General features: G+C 47.1%; 1 protein-coding gene across 4 annotated transcripts in view; it reads right to left on the reverse strand.

Annotated features, from left to right (window-relative positions):
* The window catches only part of LOC310750016 (sarcoplasmic/endoplasmic reticulum calcium ATPase 3), an 89,952-nt gene that overhangs the window by 31,964 nt on the left and 31,824 nt on the right, over positions 1-26,164 (reverse strand). For 3 of the 4 annotated variants that reach the window (XM_083587555.1, XM_083587554.1, XM_083587553.1), the window contains exons 2-8: positions 16,794-16,811; positions 15,886-15,968; positions 13,540-13,644; positions 12,470-12,608; positions 11,718-11,798; positions 10,668-10,753; positions 8,517-8,981 (exon numbers count right to left, since the gene is read on the reverse strand). In XM_083587555.1, the coding sequence (XP_083443681.1) occupies positions 8,517-8,981; positions 10,668-10,753; positions 11,718-11,798; positions 12,470-12,608; positions 13,540-13,644; positions 15,886-15,968; positions 16,794-16,811 (977 nt within the window). Of the gene's footprint in view, positions 1-8,516; positions 8,982-10,667; positions 10,754-11,717; positions 11,799-12,469; positions 12,609-13,539; positions 13,645-14,795; positions 14,841-15,885; positions 15,969-16,793; positions 16,812-26,164 lie in introns of those variants that run through there. The other variant, XM_083587556.1, reaches the window with a different exon arrangement.

Here is a 26,164-nt window from a genome sequence, read left to right on the forward strand (position 1 = left end):
CAAAATAATTAGATCCATCAAGGAAAAAGAACCTACCTCAAGATATACCCTAATTTTTTGGTTGCAGAATATAAATCACGTAGGGGGAGCATTCGATAAGCAATTCTCCACACATAGCTGTATATGAGAAAGTAAAAACAGCAACAACCCTCTTCCACCCAGTTCTTCTGAATGGGCTGGCGCCAACCAGATGAGAACAAAATGAAGAAAAAAGAAAAAAAGTAAGATGAAAATAAAAATGAGCTCTTGTGAGTTGTATACATTTGAGTCTTCTCAGCCCCCAAATTCCCGGTTACTTCCTCCTGGCTTTTGTTCAGTGTAACTGGACTGTCAACACTGCTGAAACCTGGCTAATGTACCAGAACATACCTGGCCTGGAGGATGCATTTCGGGGAAGATGACAGATTGAGCAAAGAGAAGAGGGGCTGAGTTGCGGCAGACAAAACCAGCTTGCAATTTCATTTCATTTTTTAAAGTAACCCTTTTTGAGAGAGAGAGAGAAATACCGAGAAGCAGCACAGAGACATCCAGGGAAGACCCAAACAGCAGCTCTGTATTCTCTGAGCACATTCAGCTGTGTCATGAGGACTGTTCACACATTACATCCCGTGCGCTTGTGTGTACAGCTGCCTGAACGCTTGTTGAGTTTGGATTTGATATCCTGCTTTATCACTACCCTATGGAGTCTCAAAGTGGCTAACAATCTCCTTTCCCTTCCTCCCCCACAACAAACACTCTGTGAGGTGAGTGAGGCTGAGAGACTTCAGAGAAGTGTGACTGGCCCAAGATCACCCAGCAGCTGCATGTGGAGGAGCGGAGATGTGAACCCGGTTCCCCAGATTACAAGTCTACCGCTCTTAACCACTACACCACAATGGCTCTCTGTACATATCTTTGGGTACGTAAAAGCACAAGGAGAGCCCTGCTGGATCAGGCCAATGGCCCATCTAGTCCAACATCCTGTTCTCACAGTGGCCAACCATGCCTGTAAGAAACCAGCAAGTGGGACCCGTGCACGAGAAGCCTCCCCCTCCTGCTGCTTCTAGCAGCTGATATCTGTCCTAAATCTTCCAACATTCAGCTTTATGGGGTGACAATGACTTCCAGTGGCTCTGCAGCTTGACAGTACAAGATCGGAAAGTCGGCATGCCCTAACCGAAGCCACACCTGTCTTGTTCTTGGACAGCTGTGAGAAAAGACCTTGAGTCGGTTCCTCCAGATGAGTGAGCTTTTTGGTCCTTTGCCAGTGGAGTTTTCCATCTTTTTGACGCAGCTGTTAGCTTGCATCCTTAAGCCTTTTAAAGTAAATGGGGCTTTGTGGAACTGGCTGCCCTCCAGCCCCTTTCAGACTGGCTTGAGGAGGATTGAGCGCTTGCCCGTCCGGTTTGGGGATTAGCCCCCTGCTATTTCTGCTCGGGTGTTTACATTCATCCTGGAAAGATGTTCTTTTTATTAAAAAAAAAAAAAGCACACACAAACCGTGCACAGAGCAGGATACCTGCTGGATCTCTCGCCGCTGAACTCTTGAGCCCTGCCTTCGGTTGCGTTGGCCACCAAATGCTTCGTAAGGAGGAGAGGGAGAGGAATGCAGAGCTCAGTTGCCATGGGATACAGCGTTGCCTTCCTGAATGCCACAGGCCAAATCCTGAATCCTTCGTCTAAAAATGCCCAGGCTGGTACATGAAGTGGCCAGAAAGTCAGGAGAAGATCCGTAACTCAGTGCTGGAGCATCTTCTTTGCATACAGAAGATCCCAGGTTCAATTCCTGGCGCCTCCTGGTAGGGATGGGAATGTCCCCTGTCTGAAACCCTGGAGAGTCAGTGTAGGCCAGGCATCCCCAAACTCGGCCCTCCAGATGTTTTGGGACTACAACTCCCATCATCCCTAGCTAACAGGATCAGTGGTCAGGGATTATGGGAATTGTAGTCCCAAAACATCTGGAGGGCTGAGTTTGGGGGTGCCTGGTGTAGAAAACGCTGAGCCAGATTCCTATGTCTTTAAAAAGAGACTTAATCCATAGATGGGTACATGCCATACCCCTGGGAACCTCATCTCTGCTGAATTTTCTGCCAGCCAGCTGGATTTTGTAGTCTACATCCCTGTCTGCTAGATCTAGGGATTCAGGTCTGACCCGAAGCCTCCAGCTTTGCCCGACCCCCTCCAGATGGCAAGTGGCAGGCTTGAATCTTCAAGTGGGCAAGAGTCCCTTTAACAACAACAATCTTAAAAATTTAGAAGACTGTGCATGTGGCTTCATAATCATAAGACCCCAGAGCCACAAGTGGTACACCTCTGTCCTAGGACCTAAATCTCTGAGTGAGGGGAAGCTTCATCTAATCTCTAGCGCGCATGCATATAAATGCAAAATGCATGTACACTAAGGTTCCACGCAGCACCCAGGCAGCCATTTCACACCCTGCAGATGCTGAGAGAACTGGGGTGCCACAAGCACCTCTCGATTCTTGTCAGGGAAATGTTGGAAGGCCTTACTGCCAGAGGCACCTGGGAATGCTGAAGGGCCTCGATTTCTGTGGACAGACCAGATCCACATCTCCCGGGCTAATGTGAAGATCGGAACATAATTATCTTTCAGATTTCACACTTCTCCAAATTTTGCCACATAGTTCTTGGCTCAAAACAGTCTCCATTTGCATTTAAAAATAAAATAAAATCCATGCGTTAGAACAGAATGCATTAAGAAATGTGTACAATGAGGGAAAAAATCCACATGGGAACCTCAAAAACACGCCACTGCAATATAATGTACATGGGGTTGCTTGGAAATTTCTTGTAATGTTCAATTAGTACGAACTGCAGATGCTGGGTGGATAATTTGGCAACACATCCGGGCAGTGCTTGAACAGCTGCAACAACTACTGGTCTGTTTCTGAGCATCACACTGAATGCCATGGGGGGAATGTCTTCCCCACATAAACGTCTCCCCCATCTCAACTGCCAATCAATGGGGGATGAAGGCACTTGGACCTCTCATCTGTTCAAAGTGAAGGGTGGGTATCTAATCCTGGCAACCCAGGAAATGTGTGCACATCTGAGGGGACACAGGAGAGGCTGAGGCAATGCAAACAGGAAGGAAGAGCAAACAGTCTTTGGTGCATTGTGGTGTTTTCAGTGGATATTTATGTTAGCAAAGTCTCTTAAATACCATAGATGGGAGTCCAGAATGAAAAGAAATCCTGGTATGCTACACGGAAGAAATAAAACAAGGACAGTGTATGATTTGAGGAGAAAGGAACAGAGAGGGTTTCATATTCTTTTGTACATAGCAGGAAGACTTACAACCAAATATAGATGAAAAACTTCCTCAGAACTACAGTCAACAAGAACAGGTGGTACCTCAGTAAACATCTTCCTGGTTGCTAAGAAGTACAGTCTTTTGTGCATTTTTGAGGGGATATTTATCGTTGCAGGCAACAGTAGGAAGCACTTGTGGGTTGCTGCCTGCCTAGTTATTCCCATTAACTAATCCAGCAAGTCAGTTTCTTATTTCAAATATCCAAAAAGCTATACAGGCCAGACCTCCAGCTCAGGCTAACATTTCTGAAGGGGGAGAAAAAGCAACACGATAACATCCTTTTGTTTCTGGAAAAAAGTATTTCTCATCAGAGAGAGAGAAGGAAGATAGAAAACGCAGGGGCTCTCATCTCTCTCTCCGCCATCCCTTTGAAATGCTGAGCCCAAATGCACAGCAGCTTGAGCCGTGAGCCACCATCGCCAAAGTCTTATCATTAATTATCTCATCTCCTACTCAGCAACCTGAACACACACTTAAAAGCTTGCCAGCTAAATACCTTGTTGATGAGGTGGGGAACTCAAACAGAGCGATAAAGGGATTTGCTTAATCGACAAAAGGCCCGGCACCTCATACAAAGAGGCCTCCTGTTTTTTTCAAGAACAGATTAAAAGGGTCTAAAGGATGATGGTTCAGCTGTCCCTCAAAAAAAGGGGGGATGTAGAAGCAAGGACACAGAAACATTGACTAATAAGGAGACACGCTGCACAAGAGGACATGCTCACCCTATAACGTTTAAAGCACTAGGATTCCATACCCCCCAACATTCCTCAAATGAAAATAGGGACATTCCCTTCTACATCAGAGTCGTCATCCCCCTGCATCCCATATATATGAGCACTGTCAATGGAATATAGGAAAAGAATGGGGCTGGCTGAGCTGCCCCAAATGGCTGTCACCAAGAGGAGTATGTAACAGTACCGTGTCAGCAAATGTCCCGGTTATATGTGTGAACCTTAGGGGTTATATGGCAAAATTGTGGGGCTTCCATCAGTCCGCCTTGGGCGTCAGAGGAGGCACCCACACCAAATGTTTACAAGGCGGTACCTCCATGCCAGTAACGTAGTCTCTATGGTCAGTGGTTGGAGGGACCGCCGAAGGGTCCCTTTGCGCCTACACAAGCTGGGGCCCCTAAGGCCACTCTTGCCACCACCACCACCATAATTGAGCAGTACCGGCTGGCAGAGCTGAGGAGAGCACCGACAGCAGCTGGCACCCCACACCTCCCCTTCTCATGGGTCCTGCTGCGCCACCACAAGGGGGCTGAGCCTCCTCCCCCTGCCCCCTTTCCGTGCTTGCAGAATTAAGGACTCTGTGTGACATAGCGAGAAGACACAATGGCTTAAGCGTTTTTGTGACAGTCGTGGCATTTTCGGGGCACTTGGAGACCATTAACAGCCATGGCTTCCAGCAAAGGATTCTGGGAGCTACACAGTTGTTAGGAGACACCCTATTCCCTCCCCTCAGAGGACTAAAATGGTTTAACGGCCCATTCATATTCACAGGCAACTCGGGGAATTGTAGCTCTGAGAGGGGAATTCTGGGAGCTGCAGTTTGTTAAGGACGCTGAAGATTGTCAGGAAACACCCTCACAGAGCTACAGTTCCCACGGTTCCCTGTGAAGAGGAATTCCACTCTGGGAACTGTAGCTCTGGGAGTGGAATACGGGTTTCCGAACAACTCACAGTCCCCTTTACAAACTACAGCTCCCAGGATGCTCTGGGGGAAGCCATGATGGTTTAAAGAGGTATCATAGTTTTAACCCTGGTCTCGCAGGTCCTAATGGACACTCCTTGCCACTGAGGCGGCCTATGCCTCACAGGACAGTGCTGATCTAGGAGTTACCCTCAGGCTATGCATCTTCCCCATCCTCCAATAGGACACAGGAACCACCCACCAAAAGCGCCCCCTTCTTGTCACGTCTCAACGATGCCTTTAGATTGACAGCTTTCTTCTGGGTGACCGAGAGGTCAGTGCTAAAAACAGGAGCACGAGTCATCAGGAACGAAGCTGCCCGTGCATGCTAATTAAATTTGGTGAGGTGGGAAGAGGCGGGTGAGTCATATCTTGGAAGTGTTGCTGACCAAAAGCCTACTCAATCCTGTAGAAACTGTACAGGGCGGGATTTAAACAAGTTGCAGCCCTGATCAATCTGTGATTTATTTATTTATTTATTTATTAAAAAGGCATTTCAGCAAATCCCAGAGGGCCACAAGAGAGTTCTGTCATTAATTAGTCTTTTAATTAACTCTGCCCTGTATCTTCTCTGGCTGATTAAAAAGAAATTCAAATTTTTGCATCAAGGAAAAAAACAAATCTCCAAAACAGGTGGCAGAGGGGAGGGGAGGGCTGTCCTAAGACATTTCAATGCTGTAGGCCAAACATCCCGATGATGACCTCTCCCTCATGCCTACTGTGGATGCGAGTTCCATAGTTAAGCTATGCACTCCACGAAGGACTTGATTTTCCTGGAGTGAGGCACCAACAGGCAATTAGTTTCAAAGAGGCTTCCCTCACTGAAACTGAGATTGTTGTCTTGTGTGGGGCAGAGGTCCAAAGAGAGACACCCTAACAAGCTGAACCAGAAAAGGCTTCTTCAAGATCTGTCCCCCCAAACATTCAGCAGGCCCCGGAAATCACCAAATTTCGTGTTCAGTAGCAACCAATAAAATTCTGAGACCAGGACCTTCCTGGTGTTCATTTTCAAAGGCTATCAATGGTCTAGGAGCCATTTGCTATGCAAAGCTGTAGGCCTGTAAGTGCTGTTAGCTAATGCTTTCTACACATCAACTTTCCACGTTTCCACTCCTCCTCTGCAGTAAAACCAAGCTAACCATTTATACAGGATTCTCCCAGTTTACACAATGGTAAGGGCAGGATGTGAGCCAAGCTGTTTAGTGACAAACAACATCTTCCCTGGAGAAGGGGGTGTTCCACAGCAGCCAAGCAAATATTTAACTTTGTAATCAAGTGTGCAAACCTACTAACAATTTCCATATTCCTGCTATTAAGCCTTTGCCTTTATTTAACCAGGGAACTCCTGATGGTTAAACATTAGCTAAGAATTTGAATCTTCTCCCAGAGACGTTTGGTGCCTGGAAGAATAAATATTTATCCAACGGATCCAGCATTTCACTCTTGGAAATTCAGACAGCACCTGTCCTTAGAATGGACTTGAATGCGGATTCTCCCCTGCAGGTGCAAAGAATGACATCAAAGCCCCAGCAACTGGGGATCTAAATACCTGAAGGAATGATTCTGCTGATACCTGCCTGGGTTTTAATATCTTCAGTGGAAGGTCTTTAGTGCTGCAGAGGTGGGGACCTATTTTTTTTGGCCCAAGGACCTCAAAATATTTCGGTTCCCCATCCCTTGCTTGACCAATGAACCAACTAAGTATTGCAGCCTTACTCTTAAAATGCTTATTTATTTCATACAATGTATACACTGCTTGATTATTTTTTTAAAACACAAACCCTCAAAGCATTTTACAGAAGGAATAAAGCTATAAAAGTTAAAAACAGCTATTTAAAACATTCAAATATAACTAAAATCAACAATGAGCTAAAAACAGATTAAAACACATGGCAACATTCTACACGTCTGGGTAAGCTTGTCTAAACAAAAATGTTTTTAGCAGACGCGGAGACGAGAAGAGTGAAGGTGCCTTTCTGATGTCTTGCCTTGCTATCATTAGGCTCAAATTTAAACAATAACCTTAAATGCAGAGGTTTATTATTTTTTCCTGTTTTTGGCAGCCTGATTAACAATAGCCTGATACCGGAAACAATCTACAGAAATCCCCATTGAAATCTGGCTAAATAAAGTTTGGAATGTGGCTCTATCTCACCGCAGAAGGGTAATTAAATGCACTTCAGGGATAGACACTTTTTTTGAGACTTGGCTTCCTTCCTTTTCCTTTATAAATGAGACAGAAGATGCCATTATTCCACCCTCAACACAAGAATCTCTGTGGCAAGGCTACTTGAATTGATAATACATAAATAAACATATGAAACGACCACTGGACTAGCTATGGTAGTTATACAGTGGTACCTCGGGTTAAGTACTTAATTCGTTCTGGAGGTCCGTTCTTAACCTGAAACTGTTCTTAACCTGAAGCACCACTTTAGCTAATGGGGCCTCCTGCTGCTGCCGCAAAGCCAGAGCACAATTTCTGTTCTCATCCTGAAGCAAAGTTCTTAACCTGAGGTACTATTTCTGGATTAGTGGAGTCTGTAACCTGAAGTGTATGTAACCCGAGGTACCACTCTGTGTTCTTGGATTTAAATGAAAAACAATAAAAATATGGGGAGGGGGGGAGAGAAAAGAAGCCCCTGACTGGTAGATTCCAACAGCAAGCCAGGCTCTTGCTTATGCTAGAATCAGGGAAAAATCTTCCCCTGTTTACCCAACTCCACAAAGCAGCTTCCTAGAGAGATGAGCTGTTCCCTCCCACCAGCGGATTAGTAAGAGATGCTTCTACCACTGAACACGACCCCATCAGTTGTGCATAGAACGGCTTGCTGCCTCCCCCACATTCATTGCAAAAGAAAAAAAAGAAATTAACTCAGGTCATTCATGCAGCTGCAACTCTCAGGAAATACTTAAGAGACATCTCCACTCTATCGCTGCCACCACCTGTCCCAGTCCAGACATTGATTTGCTTCCCAGTCCCAAAGAAACACATCCTTGCAAGCGTTAACATTCACCAGCTGGAACAAAATGAGAGACGTGTTTCCAGAAATGGGCTCCCACATGGATATTTGGGTTAAATCTTCTTGTGACAAATGCAAGGCGTTTATGTGGGATGGGGTTTACGAAGTACCTGTTAAGATCGATGTAGATCTTATGACTTCCCACCCGTATTTTGCAAAATCGCGTCTCCTCTGCAGCCTTCCCAAACAGTAGCTAAGGAGGTCAATCACTCAAGTCAAGCAAGATGGTCCTTTCTGGTTATTTGCCAGTAATTCAAGTCCTAGCTTGAGGTGGTACAGTCGCTGCAGAAGGACTGCACCTTCATTTTCGCATCTGCCATAACGATGAAGCAGAAATCTTACCAACAAAACAAAGTTCAACCGGGCTTAAAAGGTTTCCTGAAGTAACGCAAAGAGGCATCCCTTTTTTGGGGGGCGGGGGACGACTTATCGCAATTTTCACAAGGAAACCAGAGGGCAGGACCCAGCCCACTGTGCCCACGACTCACCCTGAAGACGGACATCTGATTGGTCGTCAAAGTGCCCGTCTTGTCCGAGCAAATGACCGACGTGCAGCCAAGGGTCTCCACGGAAGGGAGGCTCCTCACGATGGCGTTCTTCTTGGCCATCCGGCGGGTACCCAGCGCCAGGCAGGTGGTGATGACCGCCGGAAGCCCTTCGGGAATTGCTGCCACAGCCAAGGCCACAGCAATCTTGAAGTAATATATCGCCCCACGGAACCAGGAGCCGCCGTGCACGGGGTCACTGAAGTGGCTGATGTTGATGACCCAAACGGCGATGCAGACCAGGGAGATGACTTTCGAGAGCTGCTGGCTGAATTCATCCAACTTCTGCTGCAGGGGGGTTTTCTCAGGCTCGGTGGCGACCATCTGGTTCCTGATCTTCCCGATTTCGGTATACACTCCCGTGGCAATGACGACGCCAACCGCTTTTCCTGCAGCAATGTTGGTACCCTGGAGATAAGAAATAAGGCTGTTTCATGTATTATTATTTTTGCTATTAAAGGTAAAGGGACCCCTGACCATTAGGTCCAGTCGTGGCCGACTCTGGGGTTGTGGTGCTCATCTCGCTTTATTGGCCGAGGGAGCCGGCGTACAGCTTCCGGGTCATGTGGCCAGCATGACTAAGCCGCTTCTGGCGAACCACAGCAGCGCACGAAAACGCCATTTACCTTCCCACCAGAGTGGTACCTATTTATCTACTTGCACTTTGACATGCTTTTGAACTGCTAGGTTGGCAGGAGCAGGGACCGAGCAACGGGAGCTCACCCCGACACGGGGATTCAAACTGCCAACCTTCTGATCGGCAAGTCCTAGGCTCTGTGGTTTAACCCACAGCGCCACCCACGTCCCTAATTTTGCTTTTATTCCTCAGCAATTAGTGGAGATGATCATTGTTTAAATGGGGTTTCCTGGGGACTGAATCAGGCTCCCCCAACCTGATGCCTTACAGATGTTTCCGAATGATAACTTCCACCAGCCCTAGTCAGGGTTTAGACAGGGCTTTTCCCTGTGAAAAAAGGATTGTTTGTTCAACCACTCTGGGAAGTGTAGTTCTGTGAGGGGAACAGGGGCCGCCTAACAAACAACTCCAGCTCCCAGAATTCTTTGGTGGAAGCCATGACTGTTTGAAGTGGTATTATAGTGCTTTTAATGTATGGTGAGGATGAGGCCTGCATCAAGCTGAGCTACACAAGCAGCCAAACCCTGTAGCAGAGCTCTTGTAGTTCTGTGGAGGGGGGGGGGGATAGGGCCTGTTTACAGAAACTAAGCTCAAATTTGCACATGTAAAAAGCACTGTTATACCGCTTTAAACAGCCATGGCTTCCCCCAAAGAATTCTGGGAGCTGGAGTTTGTTAAAGGTGCTGAGAGGTATTAGGAGGTTGCCCTATTCCCCTCACAGAGCTACAATTCCCAGAATCCCTAGGGTAAAGGGGGGTTCACTGTTAAACCACTCTAGGGACTGCAGCTTTCTGAGGGGAACAGGATGTCTCCTGACAACTCTCAGCACCTTTAACATACTACAGACCCCAGGATTCTTTGGGGGAAGCCATGAACGTTTAAAGTTGCATCATAATGCTTTAAATATCTGGCGCGACTGTGGCCTAACTGAGGTGGAAGAGTTACCCAAAGGTTGCTTCTTCACTGCCACCAGGCCTCCCCTCCCCTTCATGAATTGCACAGTCCTCCATGACATGGCCTCCAAGAATTCAAATTAATGCAACCCCCTCCCAAGAAGAAGAAGAAGAAGAAGAAGAAGAAGAAGAAGAAGAAGAGGAAGAGTTTGGATTTGATATCCCGCTTTATCACTACCCGAAGGAGTCTCAAAGCGACTAACATTCTCCTTTCCCTTTCTCCCCCACAACAAACACTCTGTGAGGTGAATGAGGCTGAGAGACTTCAGAGAAGTGTGACTAGCCCAAGGTCACCCAGCAGCTGCATGTGGAGGAGTGGGGAAGCAAACCCGGTTCACCAGATTACAAGTCCATCACTCTTAACCACTACACCACACCGGCTCTCCCAAAGAATAGCCAGAGATAGCCTTGTCCTCCATGAATTGGTCTAATCCACTTTTAAAGCCCTCTGGGTTGATGGCCATCACAGCCTCTTGTGGCTACTTTAGGCATGAGGGTACTTACAGAAAAAAGCATGTTCTTTTTATCCTGGTTGACAGCCCTGGGGTCAGGAACTGGATCTGTGTGTTTGATGACAGAAACAGATTCACCTGCGAAGGAAAAATGATGTTGAGCATAATTACAAGGATTTCAAACTCATACAGAATGAGGAGAAAACAGAGACAGGGGGGAGGAGGGAGAATCATGTATACCCCTCTTTGTTCCTGGGAGGAAAGGTGGGCTATAAATTTAATAAATACAATAAACATCTAGCAAAAAGCAGGGTAAGCAGTGATTCCTGCACTGTAGGGGTTTGGACAATTTTATGAATCTACGACCAGCTGAGTCTCCTGTAGAAACATAGAATAACAATGAGGGTCATCTAAGTCCAACCTTCTGCAAGGCAGAAATCTTTCTGCCCAACGTGGGGCTCGAACCCACAACCCTGGGATTAAGAGACTCCTGCTCTACCAACTGAGCTAGGTAAAGGTAAAGGCAAAGAACCCCTGGATGGTTAAGTCCAGTCAAAGGCGACTATGGGCTTGCAGCGGTCATCTTGCTTTCAGGTCAAGGGAGCTGGGATTTGCCCACAGACAGCTTTCCGGGTCATGTGGTCAGCATGACTAAACAGCTTTTGGTGCAACAGAACACCATGGCAGAAACCAAAGCGTACGGAAACACCATTTACCTTCCCACCACAGTGGTACCTATTTATCTACTTGCACTGATGTGCTTTTGAACTGCTAGGTTGGCAGGAGCTGGGGCAGAGTAACGGGAGCTCACCGCGTTGCACAAATTTGAACTGCTGACGTTCCGATCGGCAAGCCCAAGAGGCTCAGTTGTTTAGACCACCCATGTCAACAGTAAGAACACTTTGCTTGGTACTATTCACTCTGTAATATAGCAACAAGAGGCTCAGTGGTTTAGACCACAGCGCCACCCACGACCCTCCTCAGCTATCTGGGCTGGTCTCGCTGCACCCAAAGTAAAAAAGATAAATCAGGGGAGGCAGGGTGCCTCAGCAGGCACCAAGGAAGGTTCTCAGGGTAGCATAGGACAAACACAGACACACACCAGTGAGAATGGACTGGTCTACTCGTAACGTCGTCGACTTGATCTCAATGATCCGGATATCGGCAGGCACCTTGTCACCAACTGTGAAAGGAAAAAGGACAACAAGATGGTTCACAAGCAGAAACTGTTTGCATCTGATAACTGATTAAATAGGGGTGAAATGAGACTTCCCCTGTTCTGATTCCTTATTGTTTTGGTTAGCTGTGCCATGAATTCCAGTGTGCCATAGTGGTTAGAGTGCTGGACTTGGGAGAGACCAGGGTTCAAATCCCCACTCAGCTCACTTGGGTGACCCTTGGGCCAGTCACTCACTTTCAGCCTAACCTACATTACAGGGTTGTTGTGCAATAAAATGGGAAAACTATGCATGCCACATTGAGCTCCCCTGGTGGAATACTGTATATATGTAATGAATGAATAAAAAAAATATTTTTTAAAAAAGCCACTTCTCCTGGATTCCAGCTTCACTAAAGCCTTATTAGTGCATTGCCAGGATTCAGCCCTGCCTAGAGCTAAAACCTGGGGTCTCCTTGGAGGAAAAGCAGAGGGCACAGGAGACCCCAGCAGCCCCAGGAGCCAGCATGGCCAAGGACCAGAAACAATGGGAATTGGGGTCCAGCAAGTTGCTGCAACTCTAGATATGCAAAAAGAAATTGTGGATTGGCTAGGGAACGATTCTTCGCAGTTCATCACCCAAAAAAGTAAGAAGCACAAGGCAAAAACAAACCCACACAAAGCAAGGAAGGTCATACCTGCCACTTCTACAATATCTCCTGGAACAATGTCGCGTGCTCGGATCCGTTGAACTCCGTTCCTATCTGCCCTGATCACCTTCCCCATTTCTGGTTCATATTCCTTCAAGGCTTCAATCGCACTCTCTGCATTCCTCTCCTGCAAAGACGGGCAGTTTTCACATTAATTGGGGAGGGGGCTAGAAATGGGCAGTCTCCCGCTCCCCCACAGTTAGCAGCTTTCTATAAGAACCTTCAAAAAAATTGAGATCCATCAATGAGTTGCTTCAGGTATCCATTCTCTTTGGGTGCCTATGCCCCACAAAGAGCTAGCCCTGTTCTGGTGGCCTTCTCTCCATTTGTTCATTTGGCTAGCCCACCCAAAGGTGCGTCTCCAGACACCCAGTAGATTGCTGTGGCCTGCAGGGGAGCTTCTCCTGCAAAGTTCATAAATCTCAGGAGCCCCACTCTTCAGGAACTCTGAGCAGGGCCTTAAGGGTGGCTGCCCCTGTTCTGTGGAATAGCATTCCTGTCGACAGGCCCCCACTCTGCACCTTCTGGAAACAACTGAATTCATTTCGCTCCAACAGCCTTCCCCAGCTGGATAAAGGATTCTTTACCACAAGTATCCGTTTGTTGGGGTTTTAGTCTTGCTTTAAAGGCATCCGCTTTTGCTTTTTCAAACATTTCTTAATTATCTTATGCATAAACAGCCTTGAGGTGGCGGTTTAGAAGGCGATAAACAAATTAACTGTAATAATAACATTGTGCAACAGCAGGAGTCAGAATCATAGAACCGTAGATCTAGAAGGGACCCCCGGGGGTCTAATCACCTGCAATGCAGGAATATTTTGCCCCTCGCGGGACTTGAACCCACAGCCCTGAGCTTATGGGTCTCATGCTTGAGTGGCTGAGCTCTGCGTGCCACGCCGGTTGCCCCACTCACTTTGGCCTCCAGCCACACCTGCCACAGACATGCGGAGATTGCGCCTGTGAGGGAATTTGGCCCCCGGCCTGGGAAAGGTTCCCCACATTGCATGATGGGAAACCAGGTGACCTCCCCCAAGTCACACTCCAAGGTCCCACCATACCTGCCACACTCCCACCACCGCGTTGGCAAGGAGGATCATGATAATGACGATGGGTTCTACGAAAGCCGTCACCGTTTCTTCCCCTTCCTCAAACCAGGCCAGGATCTGCAGAGGGAAGAGGAAGGAAGGGCCCTCAAGCTCAGTGATCAGCGCATATTTATTTTATTTATTTGCTGAATTTATACCCCAGGTTTTCTCCCCAAGGAGCTCAAGGGGGGGGGGTTACAGAGTTCTTCTTATTCTCCCCCACCCCCCAATTAATCCCCACAACCACCCTGTGGATGGGGCCGAGAGGCAGCGATTGGCCCAGGCTCACAGCTTTTTGGCAATGCCTAAAATACTCCATGGCTTCCACTGAGCACTGGGCAGGGCACTCTAAGCTTTGAACAGCTAATCTGAAAACTGGGCTAAAAAGTAGGTTATTTATTTAAGCGCTGGGTGCTTTTTGGCACACCAAATTCGATGTATTTCTCCCAGCTGGAGGTACAGTGAGAACAGAACCCAAACCACACAGAAACCCTTTCCAGCCTTGTATTCGATCGAAAGAGAGACAGCCGTCATCACAGAAATCTACTTAACTCTCTGTTACTAGTCATTTTGTGTGTGTGTGTTTTTAACTCCTACTTTGGCTAAATTTTCCTCGGGAAATATTCCTTGAGCAGCTGCAGAGCGTAATTCTCCCTTTTTTCTTTGAGCGGAAAAGCCAAGTCGAAAAGCAAAGAAACAGGCGCCTGTCGTGCTAATGTTATGCTTGGAGAAAGAGTAGACCGATTTGTGCAAGCGCCATTGAATTCCCACCGTGCTGTTCAGCTCTCTGTATTTTCATTTTTATCAGATTAAGTAATTGGCTGTTAATAAGGAAACAAAGTGTGTGTGGGGAGAGAGAGAGCAAGGCAGCCCACCAGGACTTATAACTCTTTCATTCAAAATATTTTAATTCTGCAAACTGGCGGTGGGGGAAGTTAAAGGAAAAACTGGATGTTGTAAAATTTCAGATTCGGTTTTCGGAGGTTGTTTAAAGCAAGCCACATCTCTGCTCGAAAAGCACATGTCCCTGATGGCCTGCCCACTTTCTTGTGGTCCCTTGGAGTGCTAGTGGTGGAAGCATCAGTAAGAGGCAGTGTGATGTAGTGGTTAAAGTGTTGGACTAGGACTTGGAAGAGACCAGGGTTGAAATCCCCTCTTAGACATGAAGCTCTCTGGGTGACCTTCAGCCCAGTCACTGTATTTACGCATACAGGTGACTCCCCACTTACGCAGGGGTTACGTTCCCTTGCATGTGTGCAAAAATAGTGGAAACACTGTCTAAACCTCTGGAAACTCTTGAAAAACCCTTGAAAAAAACAGACTGATATGAATGGTGGCAAATACCCCCACAATCACTCCCTCCAAACCTTTCTCAAACTCCAACTCTCCATAGCCCTCAAAGGTTCATGGGATTTTACTTGCAAAGACTCTTGGGATTGGTAACCATTTCCCTGCTCTTTTCGCGCCATTTTCTTTACAGTTCTCCTGCTCTTTTGGGGCCGTTTTTGCCCTTTTTTGTGCCCTTTTGCAGTTTAAATCTATTTATTTATTTCCTGCCGCTGTGCATATATGCTATTGCGCACAAGTTGAGTGTGTGTTGGTGGGGAGTCGCCTGTACAGCAGCTTCTCTTAAAATTGGTTTATGATGCTCCCCTTCATAGCGATCTCAGTTGGCCAGCGCCAACAAAATGGGGGCGCTGGGGATCAAGGAGGAGGCACACTCACACGTCCAGGAGGATCCCAAGATTGGCACAAATACCAAAAACAAAATCTGTAGAGGGAAAAGAAGCCCTGAGCGCAGCCTGACCCCCTCCTCTGGCAATCTGCACAGAATTTTGCTTAATGGTTGCCATCAATTTGATTTTAATTTGATTTTAATTAATTTTATAATGAATGTTTTTAGAATGTTGGATTATTTTGATTGTTGTTAGCCGCCCTGAGCCCAGCTTCAGCTGGGGAGGGCGGGATATAAATAAAATTTATTATTATTTTATTATGAGGAACGAGCAGTCACAGTGGCCTCAGAATGTAGTCTTGGGCTCAGAGACTTAACATCAGGAAGAAGGATTATCTGGCAGCATACAGTGGTACCTCAGGTTACATACGCTTCAGGTTACAGACTCCGCTAACCCAGAAATAGTGCTTCAGGTTAAGAACTTTGCTTCAGGATGAGAACAGAAATTGTGCTCCGGCGGCGGCGGCGGCAGCAGCAGGAGGCCTCATTAGCTAAAGTGGTGCTTCAGGTTAAGAACAGTTTCAGGTTAAGAACGGACCTCCAGAACGAATTAAGTACTTAACCCGAGGTACCACTGTACTTACGAAGGAAACGAAGGCAGCCAAGAGGAGGATCCGAACTAGGAGGTCTTCAAACTGCTCTAATATCAGCTCCAGGAGCGATTTTCCTAGGAAGAACAATGAAAAACAAAAGCCAGAATTATCTTCAGTCCTTCAACAATGCAAAATCCTAACCACTGGGTGACTTTGCCCCACAAACCCATCTCTCTACCCCAATAATGTATGTGGGTTGTGTCCAATTTACTCCAGAGTAGACTCGCTGAAATGAATGGAAGTGGCTAACTTAGGTTCACTCATTTCAGTGGGTCTACACTAAGCATGGTTAGCATTTGGATACAACCCTAAGGCTGTAATGTCACATCCACCAGCCTTTACTTCTGAGTAGACAAGTTTAACCTTGTGCTTCAAGGCTCTAGTCCTGTGCCAATGTACCCACCTGAGAATATACCACTGAATTCGCCTGACTTAAGGCTTGTCTACATGAACAACAGATAAAGTGGCCGTACTATTCTTGTGTCGTACCACCAGTGCTGGTGGTGGAGAAGAAAGACAAAATCTCTGACACACAGAAATTTTGACTGCCAGTCTAGAATCCTCCCCTTTGACATGCTAGATTTCTATATATGGTGGGTGCTTACATAGATGGTTTCTGGGGACATTTTACTGCTCCCACACAGTGCATTTTGGGATGGCCAATAGTCAGGGATGATGAGAGACAACAACATCTCAAGGGGGGCCACGTTGGTATGAGCTGTCTGAGCATGGAATAGATGCCTCATTTAGTCCTACCCCCTGCAATGCAGGAATCACAGCTCAAGAATCACCAGCCTCCCCTTTCTTCTCCTCTGGGCATCTCCTTCCTCCGCCAACCCACCCCACGTATAACAAAGCAGCTCTTCATGACCAAGCTGGATAACAGGAAGTCTGCGTACCTTCTTCAGCAGGGAGTTCTGCAGGTTTCCAGCGAAGAGCAGCCACGGACAGGAAAGAGTGGGAAAGAAAAAGGACAGTCATTGATTTGCAAAAAAACAAACAAACACACAATCCAAATCTCTCATTGTTAGATGATACATTCACATAAAGTAAAGGTAAAGGGACCCCTGACCATTAGGTCCAGTCGTGACCGACTCTGGGGTTGCGGCGCTCATCTCGCTTTATTGGCCAAGGGAGCCGGCGTACAGCTTCCGGGTCATGTGGCCAGCACGACTAAGCCGCTTCTGGCGAACTAGAGCAGAGCACGGAAACGCCGTTTACCTTCCCGCCGGAGCGGTACCTATTTATCTACTTGCACTTTGATGTGCTTTCGAACTGCTAGGTTGGCAGGAGCAGGGACCGAGGCTCACCCCGTCGCGGGGATTCGAACCGCTGACCTTCTGATCAGCAAGCCCTAGGCTCTGTGGTTTAACCCACAGCGCCACCCACGTCCCTCATACATTCACATAGTGTTTCCCCAACTTGAGTTTCCAGCTGTTTTTAGACTACAATTCCCATCATCCCTGGTCCTGCTAGCTAGGGATGATGGGAGTTGTAGTCCAAAAACAGCTTAAGACCCAAGTTTGGGAAACCATGCGCTAGGACACATCTGAGAAGTGGATGGCCTGGTGTTGGCCTGTGCACTTACGTCTTCAAAAATGTTGCATCCGTGTCTGGAGATTATATATTTTGAAGCATTTCTAAAGCACTCAACAGTTTCAAAATCTCCAAGTGTTGCGCACTATATGTACAATATGAAAAGGAGTTGCTGAACTGCATCAAGACATGTGCAAAGCTCTGAATAAAATCGACACTGACTGAATCTTTGCCATTTCAATGCTGTGCAAGTCTGGGTGCTCTTGAAAAGTGGGTGGGTGCCTGTTCCTCCCCTGCCCAAAAAAAACACCCCACATGCCACTCCATTGCTTCTCATTCCTCTTTCCCCCATTGAACACTTCCCCCAATTCCCCCAAAGATAATCCTCCCCCTCCCCAATGTTTTCCAGAGGGAGCCTCACGGGGTGGCCTGTTTCCACAGCAACCACCGTCGTGACTCCCGCTAATGCATTTTGCAGTGCTATGTGGTGCTTCAGAACATTCAAAGCACCTCACACACATTCTCTCTCGCCACAACCACTTTGTAAGGTAGGACCATAAGAATGTAAGAAGAGCCTGCAGGATCAGGCCCAGGGCCCATCCTGTTCTCACAGTGGCCAGCCAGATTGCCTGCAGGGAACCCGAAAGCAGGACCTGAGCACAAGAGCAACTCTCCGCTCTTGTGTTCATCACTGCTTCTGTCTCCTTAATAGTCATCCAAGATGCTGACCGTCGCTGCCTCCTGAGGGAGGGAGTTCCATAGTTCAATTATGCTCTGCATGAATGACTTTCTCAGACCCTCCATGTGCCCCTGTTTTCCAGGGACGGTCCCGGATTTACAGAAGCCATCCCGGTTTCCGATTTGATCCCAGAATGTCCCGCTTTCCCTTATGACGTCCATATTTTTATCAGAGAAATGTTGGAGGGTATGGAGTTATGTAACTCCCGAGCTAAGAAGACTGGTAACTATACAACCCTTAGAAGACATGTGAAGGCAGCCCTGCATAGGGGAGGTTTTTTAAATGTTTTATTGTGCTTTTATATATGTTGGAAGCCACCCAGAGCGGCTGCGGCAACCCGGTCAGATGGGCAGGGTATAACAATAACAATAACAGCAACAACAACACAAGCCAACAAAAACAACAAAAACAGCACAGCCCTATTTTCATCAGTGAAATGTTGGAGGGTATGCTTTCTTTTATCTGTCCTGAATCTTCCACCATTCAATTTCATTGGATGTCCACAAGCCCTAGTGTTATGAGAGGAAGAAAACCCTTTTTTTCTAAACTAAAAAGTCCCAAAAGGGGCAACCTTTTTGCACTGGATAATTTTCCCACCCACTTGATAGTTTTTAGTTGCCATTTTCTGAACCTTTTCCGGAGTTTATAACATCATTTTTGAGGGGAGGTGACCAGAACTGCACACTGTTCCGTACCCTGGAACTTGGCATTTGCACACTCCATCTTGCCAACAAAGGTCCGTATAGTTAAAGCTATAGTTTTCGCAGTAGTGATGTATGGAAGTGAAAGCTGGACCATAAAAAAGGCTGATCGCCAAAGAATTGATGCTTTTGAATTACGGTGCTGGAGGAGACTCTTGAGAGTCCCATGGGCTGCAAGAAGATCAAACCTCTCCATTCTGAAGGAAATCAGCCCTGAGTGCTCACTGGAAGGACAGATCGTGAAGCTGAGGCTCCAATACTTTGGCCACCTCATGAGAAGAGAAGACTCCCTGGGAAAGACCCTGATGCTGGGAAAGATGGAGGGCACAAGGAGACGGGGACGGCAGAGGACGAGATGGCTGGACAGTGTTCTGGAAGCTACCAGCATGAGTTTGATTAAACTGCGGGAGGCAGTGGAAGACAGGAGGGCCTGGCATGCTCTGGTCCATGGGGTCACGAAGAGTCGGACACGACTAAACAACAACAACAACATGCAACAAGGTTGGCTAATCAGTGGTCTCCAGATGCCGCTGGATTACAACTCCCAACATCCCTGAAGATTGGTCAAGGTAGCTGGGGTTGATGGGAGCTGGATACTCGTGATGCTTCCAGGGACCCTGATTAGCCACACCTCTCAAAATGAATGTTCAGAGTGGAATTTTTGGCTATTTGCTTGATTCAGAGCTTCTCCTAATGGTGCATCACAGTCCTTGGTAGCTTAAATGACTCAAAAGCATGCATTTTGATACGATAGCCAAATATCTAAAGGGCTTTCAGATGGAAGATGGAGCAAGCTTATTTTCTCCTGCTCCGGAGGGTAGGACTCGAATTGTTAGAGGGTTGGACTAGATGACCCTCAGGGTCCCTTCCAACAATTCTATGATACAGCAAGAAAATGCACATTTGTATCAATATCTGTACACACACACACACACAGTATCTCAGACTGATGCAGTAACAAAGCAGCATGAAATTATAGGTTATAAATTTGCCAAAATGAGTTGGAGTAGAAATGAACAAATGCGCCTGTCCCTGCCCATCCTCTTCAAACTATGCAGCAAATTTTTAATGCAAACAGCTGAATCATATTGGGGGAGGGGAGCCAATTCCTGGCATCCACCAAGCTGCTCATTTTTTACTCTTTTTTTACATGATTAGCATTCAGTGAATGAGTTCACAATTCATAGCAGGCTCCCGAATGACTCACTGTTGCAGACAACACCGAACCTCTTTCTGAAAAGAGGAAAGCCTGCGGAAGAGAGAGCGAGAGTGTCATCAGAGACAATTTGCAATTTCACTTTCGGTGGAAGAACGGAGCAACAATGAGCAAGGCAAGCCACACAGAAGACATTCACAGCGCCAGCGGAGGCAAATATTTGCTGTCTCCAAGCAAAGGCTGGCCCTCTAATTACAGTGGTTGCTAACCCCTGGGCCAGATGTGGCCCACATGTTTGTCCCTAAACAAAATGTACTTGCCCTCCGGTTTTGGCAATGACAAAAAGAAATGGAGGTAGGCACAATGTTGGGGTGGCTTGGGAAAAACATAAGAACGTCATTTTGGATCACAGTTGTCCATGGAGGCATAGGTCATTTCTGTGTCCAGGGCAGCTGTCTACCAGCTCCATCTGGTATGCAGGCTGAAACCCACCCCAGAGTGGTGCATGCTCAAGTTATCACCCGCTTGGACTACTGCAATGCGCTCTACGTGGGGCTACCTTTGAAGGGGACTCAGAAACCACAACTAATCCAGAATGCGGCAGCTAGACTGGTGACTGGGAGTGGCCGTTGAGACCATTTAACACTGGTCCTGAAAGACCTATGTTGGCTCCCAGTATGTTACCGAGCACAATTAAAAGTGTTGGTGCTGACTTTTAAAGCCTTAAACGGGCTCAGCCCAGTATACCTGAAGGAGTGTCTGTCCAGACACGGAGGACCAACTCCGAGGGCCTTCTGGCAGTTCCCTCACTGCGAGAAGTAAGGTTACAAGGAACCAAGCAGAGGGCCTTTTCAGTGGTGGCGCCTGCCCTGTGGAGCACCCTCCCATCAGATGTCAAGGAAATAAACAACTATCTGACTTTTAGAAGACATCTGAAGGCAACCCTGTTTAGGGAAGTTTTTAATGTTTGATCGTGTTTTTAATATTCTGCTGGGAGCCGCCTAGAGTGGCTGGGGAAACCCAGCCAGATGGATGGGGTATAAATAAATTATTATTATTATTATTATTATTATTATTATTATTATTATTATTAACAAAAAGACTGCTGGATCAGGCCAATTGTAGAGTTAGAAGGAACCCCGAGGGTCAACTAGTTGAACCCCCTGCAACAGAGGAATCATTTAGCCCAGGCATCCCCAACCTGCGGCCCTCCAGATATTCTGGCCTACAACTTCCATGATCCCTAGCTAATAGGAGCAGTGGTCAGGGATGATGGGAACTGTAGTCCAAAACATCTGGAGGGCCGAAGGTTGGGGATGCCTGATTTAGCCCAACGTGGGGCTCCAACCCAAACTGTGTCTCTGAAATTAAGGGTCTCATGCTCTACCAACTGTCAATGGGCTATCTTGTTCTCAACAGCGGCCAGCAACATGCCTGTGGGAAACCCGGAAGCAGGATTTGAACACAAGAGCCCTCTCTCCCGCTGCAGTTCCAGCACCTGGAATTCAGAAGCAGTGCTGCCTCCGACCGCGGAGGCAGAACATTTTCATTTGCAGCAACAGACCTGCATGACCCCCCCTTACTGCAAAACGTTTGCATGTTGACGAATTGAAATATCTGCTAACACGATTGAAATCAGAGACATACCGTATTTTTTGCTCTATAAGACTCACTTTTTCCCTCCTAAAAAGTAAGGGAAAATGTGTGTGCGTCTTATGGAGCGAATGCAGGCTACGCAGCTATCCCAGAAGCCAGAACAGCAAGAGGGATTGCTGCTTTCACTGCGCAGCGATCCCTCTTGCTGTTCTGGCTTCTGAGATTCAGAATATTTTTTTTCTTGTTTTCCTCCTCCAAAAACTAGGTGCGTCTTGTGGTCTGGTGCATCTTATAGAGCGAAAAATATGTTAATTTATTCCCCGATGGCTGGAAATGTTTCAGATCGAGAACAGGCAGCAACCATTTGTCCAATCGATACACGACCACCGACACATGGGTCCTTTGTTGCACTAAAAATGTTACAGTAATAATTCTTTTCTAAATACAAATATTTCGCCTTCCTCAATGTTGTTTGGGAAAGGCTACTTCAACACGGAAGGAACGTGGGGGAAATCGGCTGCAGGCACACACAGGTTAAGTTTCTCTAAGATTAATTGGGTCTGGGAGTCACTTAGGCAACTGGAACTCCAACTGCAGCTGGTGTTTGACTAGCGCTGACATTTCAGCCTCCGCCAAGTCAAACAAACGTCCTTTTGCAATGGGAAGACCTCATCCCGGCATCCCTCACAAGCAAATGCGTGACAGGCAGGTGATGGAGAGGATAAACATGGGCAGGGATATTTGCATTTCGTACCTGCAAAGACAGCCTGCCCAATTGCACCAGTGCAACCTGCCTAAATCAGACTGGATATATACATTTGCATCTTGCAGGAGTCATTCTGCTCCTGTTAGCCATAAGGAGGGGGAAAACATAAAGGCAAAACACCCTGGACACAGGAAATTCTCCTAAACCTTTTTTTCCCCCACCCACTACTGCTCTGTGGTACAGATTTCTCCTGGCCAGACTTTGCAGTCATAGGGATTAGAAGCTTGAGGATTGTTAAGTTCTTTCTTTAATGAAAGAAATAAACATATCGTGGCATGGTCAATACGGGCCTAGGGACCATCTCTGATGCAAAGCGGTGAATGGGGGTGAGCTGTAGATAAGGAGTGCTTCATTGCACTTTCTTTGAAGGAAGACGAACAAGTTAACACCCATTGCCATACGCTTTGTAGCAGCAGGTTTTTGCTGCTTTTGGTGAACTAATCGACTTTCTGCCGATTCTGATGGAGGCCAACGTGTCTCCTCACCTCAAAAACTAATGTGCTTGGCCTTCAGATTTTGCACTTCTCCAAATGTTGCAAAGAAAAAAGTACCATACAGTGGTACCTCGGGTTACATATGCTTCAGGTTACATACGCTTCAAGTTACAGACTCCGCTAATCCAGAAATATTACCTCAGGTTAAGAACTTTGCTTCAGGATGAGAACAGAAATCATGCTCTGACGGCGCGGCAGCAGCAGGAGGCCCCATTAGCTAAAGTGGTGCTTCAGGTTAAGAACAGTTTCAGGTTAAGAACGGACCTCCGGAACGAATTAAGTACTTAACCTGAGGTACCACTGTAATGCATTAGAATGCTTCTTTTAAGGTAAAAGATTCAGCATTGCACACGCTAAAATAAAATACGATACCAAAAATGCAAATTTCAATGCGGAATTAGTTACTAGAAACGGCATTCTTAAGGCAAAAATTGATCAGACTTAAGAAACTGACACAGAGCAGAAATATGCATAGACAGGGTACCAGGAAAGCTGTTTGAGCCCAAGGGATGTTTTTCCTTCTAGACAACATTCAGGGAGCCACATACGTTGGTGGGAGGCGCCAGAGGCAAAAGTAGGAGAGGGTAGGAAAGCAACTTTTGCTTTTGCGCAGTAGGCGCATACTCACTCAGATACATTTATTTATTGCACTTCTACCCAAGGAGCTCAAGGTGGCACACATAGTTCTCCTCCTCACAACAACCCTGTGAGGTAGATTTGGCTGAGAGTGAGTGACTGGCCCAAGATCGTCTAGTGAGCTTCATGGCTGAATGGGGATTCGAACCCTCCACCGAATCCGAGGCCAACGCTCTAACCACCACACCACCACCACTGGCTCTCTTTCTTCTTCCAGGCAAGCAAGAGACAAGCCGACTGCCTCCTCCCGCCCATTCAGGGATCTCTCCCTACACGCCGCAAATCAAATTGTAGCAGGGATAAATTGTCAAGGACAAGGAAGAGAAAATAACAACAACAGCCCTTCACAAGCGACACCATTTTGGGGAGGTTGCCCCTGGCTGAGTGTCTCTGAAAAATGAATTGTTCTTTTCACCAGCTAAACCCCAGCCCAAACATATTAATGGGAGAGAAACCACGTCACAAAAGGAGACTGCCGTGTGTCAACCGCAGCTGACAGCTTAACACAACATCTCAGCCTGACGACTTCTCCCTCAGTTCTCGGCCCCCAGTTCCCTTTGAGGGAATTTTTGGATTAAAAGTGATAATGGCAACAATACACAGACTGTTTTAATGTATATTTTTGCAGGAACGCAAACCGTCCAGGTTTCGGGCTTCATCAACATCTTGTGAAAGAGGGAGGAGCGATTCCCTATGAAGAACGGTTGCAGCATTTGGGACTTTCCGGTTTAGAGAAAAGGCGAATAAAGAAGTGACATGACAGAAGGTTCTAGAACTATACAGGGCATGGAGAAAGGGGATAGAGGAAAGGTTTTCTCCTTCTCTCGCAACACTAGAACTTGTGGACATCCAACGAAGCTAAATGTTGGAGGGATAAAAGAAAGGGTCAAATTCATTGGGATGGCCCCAATTTATTGGATTATGACAAAGGCAGAGAAACTGCTTCCCACCCACCCTGACGACAAGAAGATCCTCCCCAATGAGGCTTACCTGGCATCTACATTAAGATCCATTTGGCATCAGATGAAAACCTGTCTGTTCTCCCCTGGCCTTCTCAAACTACATTTTTATGTATTTTTTTGTACTTGGAGCAGATTTGTTTCTGCAGGGCTTTGAATGCTCTCGTCGCTGTTTGTTTTTACGGCAGGAAAGTCAACTTTTTTAAAGGTTTAATCAATCTTTTTATTGTGGATTAAAACAAACTTTTCCATGAATGTTTTCATTGTGCATTGTTTGAGCCTCACAAAAGGACACTGTTGATTTGGGTGGCCCTCCAATGTTCCAAAGCAGGGATTGGTCACCTTTGGACCTCTGGATGTTGTAGCTGGCGCTCCTTGGAACTGGTAGGGCAGAAGGCAGGGAAGTTAACAGTAGGTGGCACCAGAGGCAATGACAGGCAGAGCCAGCTCACTCCAGCTTTGTCCCCATCTGTAAGGAGGTAAAGGGACCCCTGAACATTAGGTCCAGTCGTGGATGACTCTGGGGTTGTGGCGCTCATCTCGCTTTATTGGCCGAGGGAGCCGGCGTAGAGCTTCCGGATCATGTGGCCAGCAAGACTAAGCCGCTTCTGGCGAACCAGAGCAGCGCATGGAAACGCTATTTACCTTCCCGCCACAGCGGTACCTATTTATCTACTTGCACTTTGACGTGCTTTCAAACTGCTAGGTTGGCAGGAGCAGGGACCGAGCAACGGGAGCTCACCCCGTTGCGGGGATTCGAACCCCCGACCTTCTGATCGGCAAGTCCTAGGCTCTGTGGTTTAGACCATAGCACCACCCACGTCCCTTTTCTGTAAGGAGGTGCCTGCAGTAAATCACACCATGCAAGTTGTAGTTAACTCTTTGTTGGCAAAAACATGATCTGCACAGAATTACCATGCCCAATTAGCACATCAACTAATCTCTGTTCTGCTCTTTTCATTTATTTGCACGTTCTCAGAGACCGGGGGAATGGGGAGGGTGAGGAGCTGGTCTCAGCAGAAGGGGAAGACTCCCTGGCCTCCTCAGCGACCTTTTGACCCCCTTCCTCTCCAGCCTCTGCTTCAGCCTCAGAGTCTGAACTGCACTCTGCCACAGACTCTTCCTGCTCACTAAACCTTGTTGTCCCTCCAGCCTCTGACTCCTCTTCCGCTCCATCTTCTCCCTCTCTCCAGTCTGACCCAACACCTGCTATCTGGCTTTTAAAAAAAATAAAAATAAATGGAGATGCTGGTGATTAAAATTTCCTACAAAAAAACGGGCACTCCACTGCTGAGAGATGAAGGACCCTTCACATAATCTCACCTTAGGGTTGAGGACTTGCTATTAGGTACAGCAGCAGCACATCTCTCTTTTCCCCTCCTAAGGTTTGAAGACCTCTCCTAATATACATATTTTCCTAAGGATGTCGTCACGCTGCAGTTTGCACCATCTCCCGACAGGTGGCGACATGAACTGCAACATGATGGCAAACTTGGCTTTCAGAGCTGCTGAGTCATCGCAACAGGGGGGGGGGAGAGGGGACCAGAGGTGGAGGTGGGCAGCTGAGGATGTTGGGCGATCAGCCAGGTCCAGGCTGGCAGGTGGCCCAGGGCAGCCAGCGGAGATTTGGAAAAGTCTGTGTGGAGAGGGGAGGGGTGGCATTTGTAAGAGAAGCGGTCGCGGGTTC

The sequence above is a fragment of the Podarcis filfolensis genome (genome assembly GCF_964270895.1).
Source record: "Podarcis filfolensis genome assembly, chromosome: 15".
NCBI classification, from domain to species: Eukaryota; Metazoa; Chordata; class Lepidosauria; order Squamata; family Lacertidae; genus Podarcis; species Podarcis filfolensis.